This window comes from Bactrocera latifrons, unplaced genomic scaffold (genome assembly GCF_001853355.1).
Source record: "Bactrocera latifrons isolate USDA-ARS-PBARC rearing strain unplaced genomic scaffold, ASM185335v1 scaffold_27, whole genome shotgun sequence".
In the NCBI taxonomy this organism is placed as follows: domain Eukaryota; kingdom Metazoa; phylum Arthropoda; class Insecta; order Diptera; family Tephritidae; genus Bactrocera; species Bactrocera latifrons.
In genome coordinates, this window is record NW_017536296.1 from 1,075,267 (window position 1) to 1,080,614 (window position 5,348).

The 5,348-nt window shown below is 34.6% G+C and overlaps 1 protein-coding gene across 6 annotated transcripts in view; it reads right to left on the reverse strand.

Annotated features, from left to right (window-relative positions):
* LOC108969915 (14-3-3 protein zeta) overlaps positions 1–5,348 on the reverse strand; it is a 49,597-nt gene that overhangs the window by 3,815 nt on the left and 40,434 nt on the right. For 5 of the 6 annotated variants that reach the window (XM_018934923.1, XM_018934924.1, XM_018934925.1 and 2 more), the window contains exons 4-6: positions 4,813–4,939; positions 1,837–1,960; positions 1,320–1,483 (exon numbers count right to left, since the gene is read on the reverse strand). In XM_018934923.1, the coding sequence (XP_018790468.1) occupies positions 1,320–1,483; positions 1,837–1,960; positions 4,813–4,939 (415 nt within the window). Of the gene's footprint in view, positions 1–373; positions 538–1,319; positions 1,484–1,836; positions 1,961–4,812; positions 4,940–5,348 lie in introns of all 6 variants that reach the window. The other variant, XM_018934928.1, reaches the window with a different exon arrangement.

The following is a 5,348-nucleotide window of genomic DNA, read 5'->3' on the forward strand; positions in this document are numbered from 1 at the left end:
AAACTCTACTTTTTAAAATTTTTATTTAATTTAAAAATTTGCAACCCAACACCAAAAAATAAGAATTATGATTAAACATGTGCAAAAATCCATTTTTAAAATAATGTATGTGTTACGTTGAAAAAAAAAAAAACAATTAGTATGCTTAACAGCGATTACTTCTCATTAGGTATGCTCAATTTAGGCAGGGAGCGGGTTGCGTGGTTGATTCGAGCGAACATCAAAAGCCTTCATAAATTGAATAAGGTATACATACATACAAAAATTTGTTTTGTTATGAATTAATCAAAAAATCGACAAAGGCTAGCAGAAAAAGTATTAATTTGTTAATTATTCACGTCAAGTAACATAAAAACACAATCATCAGTTCAACCTGTTTGGCCAAGTGGCAAGCCCGCGCCGGCGAATTGATAATTTCATAATAGAATACGGAAAAGTTGAGGGCGAGGCCTAAACGTATCGGATGTGTTGGCTGCATTTTGCCTTTAGCAATATCGAATGCCTCCTGATAGGCCTTTTTCGAATCCTCAACCACGCCTGGTAAATAGCCAAGTCACAATAAATTAGAGTAGTCACGCAAACATTTTTGTTTTTTTGTTTATTGTGGAAAGTGAAACACGTTGTTTTCAGGTTTTCGTAATATTTTGATTGATTTGTGCGTGCAATTTTAGGTGTGAAGTTGTATATAGTAGCACACGAACGGAAGAGGAGTAATTGAGAGCAGAAAATTGATGAACAGATGAGTAGGTAATGAAAAGAAAAATAGATGAAAATTACTTATTAAAACAATGTGCAATAAAATTTCACTTACGTTTAAAAAAAACAAAAAAAAAAAACAAAAAAAAAATAATAATATTGGTTAAGAAGCGACAAGAGATAACTTTGATAAATTTGTAAAGAAAAATAATTAAAATTATATACATTTTTTTTTTAATTTAAAAAAAAATTTATAAAAAATATTTAAAGGGTTCAATAACCATAGCTGCCTCATAGGAACCATTTGCAACGTCTTTTTTTATATGTATGTTACCTAATTATGAGCTGTAATATAAACAGCTATGTATATATTTCTACTAATTCTAAATCATTTATAGTATATGTAGACAATTTAACGCAGAAGATTTGGTTTTGAGCGATTGATGATGTGTCATGTTTTAACTATGTGGTTTTTTCATTTTTTTTCGTTGAGGTTGTGGAACCACACTGGATTCCTTCAACACTTCAAGTGTACATATGTACGTAGTTTTTGTTTGTCTGAAATGCTTGAATTTTCCATTTTTTTTCGTTTGTATTCAAACTGTATTTGTTCATATATTAACCTGTTTGGCCAGTTGGCAAGCTTTGTCTGGAGAATTGAGAATCTCATAATAGAAGACTGAAAAGTTTAGTGCAAGACCCAACCGGATTGGATGTGTTGGCTGCATTTTTCCCTTGCTAATTTCAAATGCATCCTGGTAGGCGGTTTGGGAGTCGTCTACAACGGCTGTTTACACGACGCAGCGTTTCAAATAATTTTTTTAAGTGATGTAGACATTGTTTTTTTTTTCATGGTTATATAATTTTTTGTTTGTTTGGAGGGATAAAAAAATTAAAGTAATATTAGTATTTTCCAATGGATTCATTTTATAAAATTAGATTATTTTTCTCATAATGTAAGTACTGTAAATGGCGGTTATAATGTAGAGGTTAAGAACGGAGTATGTGATTTTGTTGGTTTTATAGTGACATTTTGGGTTCTGATGGCAGGTTTTGGATGTATGGTGGTAGGAATGTGTTTGAACAGTATTACAATACCGCATAACCGAAATGGAATATAAACTAGCATCGAATACTTACTGTTGCGTGCGTCTCCTGTGGCCACCTCAGCTAAATACCTGTAATAATCTCCCTTCATTTTCAGGTAGAAAACCTTGCTTTCTGGATTGCTGGCTTTTGGAATAAGGTGTTTGTCGAGAAGACCCTGTAAATTAAATTTAACAAAAATATTATAATTATAAAAATTGTGGGTATAGATAATCCTATGTATACTATCTTATGACATATTAATTAAGGTAAATGAGACGTTTTCGAAGGAAATATGGTACAGTTGTGAAAAGCTAATTGGCACCTATATTTATTAACATCGGAAAGACGTGCTATTATTTATTGCTAATTTAGAGGCGGTTATTGTGGTTATCGACCAAGTCGGTGATCACTCATTAATCCGAAAACATTATATTGTATATTTGAAAAAGACGCTACTTGACGGAAAAGCTAGTAGGAAATGTTCGTCAAGCTATTTTCTTTATAAACGGTAAACGTGATTTCTGGTTTTCATTTGCCATTTAAACCATTTGTAATAGTAAAACTGATCTACAATATGTCTCAAATCTTTAACTGCTATGAACTCACTTTAACGCTTTGATGTTAACTCGATGAGATGAAGAGGGTGTTATAAAAATAGGAGAGCGACAGGGAATCCAATTTGGATGTCAGCAGAGTCGCAAAAATCTCTATTTTCAATATTCCGAAAAGGTTTCTTGAAAGAAAAATATTACAACTACTAGTAGCATATTGAGCCATTTTTTTTTTCTACCACCTACTTTCTCATTTAACTAAGAGATAACATATAACATATTAAGCTTTCAGTACAAATTTCAATCAATATAGACATTTAACACGCTGAATTGCCAACTTAGACACCTACTTTCAAAACTTGAAACTATGCTGCTGGAAAAGCAAGTTGGTCCTTTAAAATTTTAATGACTTAAATTTGACACGCTCCTGTCATTACAGCACACAAGCTGATGAGCGTAGCGTATCGCGTTGATGGAGCCTTAATGACCACAATGGCATCATATGGGCAGCATCCTTGAGGCAATAAAAAAATACCGACACACATGCATATGTGAAAGTATGTAATTGAATTCCCTTAACCCCGAAATGTGTGTACCCGTGATTAATTGCCAGCATATTGATCACACTTCGCCCTTGCAGCAGCGCCGGTATGAAAATTAAAATTACTATGGGCAAAGAGTGGGAGTGAAGAGCAACAATTTACTGTACAAATGGTGGGTGGGCGAGTAAGCGACAGACTAAATATATGTATGTAAGATAAAAGCAATGTACAGAATACCGCTTCACGCATGCTCGAGCATTAGTAACAGCTTAAACAATCTGCATACACATTCAAGTGAATACATAAATAAATTTTAAGTTTTTCACACAGTAGATTTATGTATGTATGCTTTCAAAAGGGAGTAAAGTGTGGTGTGGCGCACGATTTCAGGCCACCTGCTCATCACCATTTCCCAGTGGACTGAAACTCAGTGACATAGTACACTTTCATTTTCTTTGCTAGAGCACGCCCAACGACCTATTTCACAGCTGATTAACTATCAAAGGCGTAAAATTGATTATCTATTAAGTACAACGTGTTATAAATATGCTTTTGGACATTTGAGAGCAGCGAACACACACATACGACAGCTTGCGATAAAAGTAATTGCTGTTGATTTCATAATAACGACTTAAAGCAAGAACACATAAACTCTGCTTTTTGTTAAAAGAAATGTCTAAACAGACTTATGCGTGGTGTACTTTTCATTTACGATAAGGCAAAGCCCCACTAAAAGGGCAATAAAAACATAAAACGTATATAATGCAAGTTACAGTGCAAAGTAGAAAGAGGAAATATTAAAAAAAAAAACCAAAAAAAAAAACAGAAAAAAATGAAAACTGTTGGACACAGGAGAGGCAGGAAAATTAAATGCGCAGAATAGCACTTAAAAATAGCGGTTGTGCTCTCGGTATCGATTGAATTTCAATTTGTGCTATTAAAAGCGCTGCTGCAAAGGCGTTGGAATATGGCGTCAAACACGATAACACCGACCACGAACCACCAACCAAGCAATTCGCGCACGACATGCAGAAGACAAGGCAAGAAGGCAGGCAGGCAGGCAGAGAGTTAGGTAGGCAAAGGCATTATGGCCACATTAAATAATGAAATCGAAAGCAAATTCTAATGGATATTATTGCATTAGACACACAGCGGAGCAGCAACAGCAAACAAAGAATATTGCACTTGAATATGTAGAAGCGGACAGCGACAAAGTGAGACGAGTTTGGTACGAGCATGATATTGCTCACACATACACATACACATAAAAATATATCACAAATTTTACTGCCTATGCTTTTAGTGATACCACTACAATCATTGTACTTGCCACAATGCCACCTAAACATAAAAAGCAACACACAAGTGTGTGCATGGGAGTGTTCAAAGGCAAATACGAAGAGAGAAAGAAGTGCCTTTGTTTTGACGCTTCCGTACGGCATATTGCTACCATTGGGTGGTGCTGCTGGTAGCAATGCGGTGGCATGTCATTTACTCGTGGACCGTCCGTTGTTAGGCGCACTAGCCAAATGCGCCATTTCCTCCGGCATTTTATATCGTTTTTTTTTATGTTTTACTCGTGCATATCGACTAGGGGTATGGGCGCGCGCATATATTGCTTTTATTGCTATTTCAATTACCGCCTAGCATTCACATTCACCTCCAATTTGATCGACTTATTGTTAATGTCAACAACGAGCTAGTGGCGCATATATGTATTTTATATCAACTCCACTCGATGATAGCACGATTGCTGTGTATCAAACATTTTTACTAGCAAATTTAAACATATATTTTATGCTTTTCTAAACAATTGGCATATCACTTTCAATTTAGCACTAACAAAGGCTTATTTGAACATTATTTCATAGTCAATATGGCGTTAATATTACGCTTAAAAATACGGTTCTGGAAATAAGGAGCCGTAAACTTACCAAAACTTCGTAACAAATTTCCCTCAGTTCCTTCTCCACGCGCTCTCTGTACTCGCGGGCGAGCTGTTGTTTTCTGGCGGAGGATTCAGTTTTTTGTTCGATTGATGAAATAACTCTCCACGATGATCTGAAATGTGATATGATAATTACTTAATTATAATATTTTAAAGCTCGGTTTGTAGCATTTTTGAATGATCTTTCATTATTTTTATTTTTTTTAATAATTTTAAAGGGATTAATTACATGATTTTCATAGCTTCAAAAAAAGTGTTGCTTATAGTCTTATTTAATTCTATAACATTTCTCAATGTCGATCAGAGTTTTTTGGAAGGTTGCACGCTCGTCTTGAACAAAGTATTTGTTCTTTGTGATCAATTACAACTACTAAACAAGTAAGGAAGGGTTAAGTTCGGGTGTCACCGAACATTTTATACTCTCGCAACAAATACCGTATTTGTGTAAAGTTTTATTCCGCTATCATCATTGGTTCCTAATGTATATATTATACAGAGAAGGCATCAGATGGAATTCAAAAT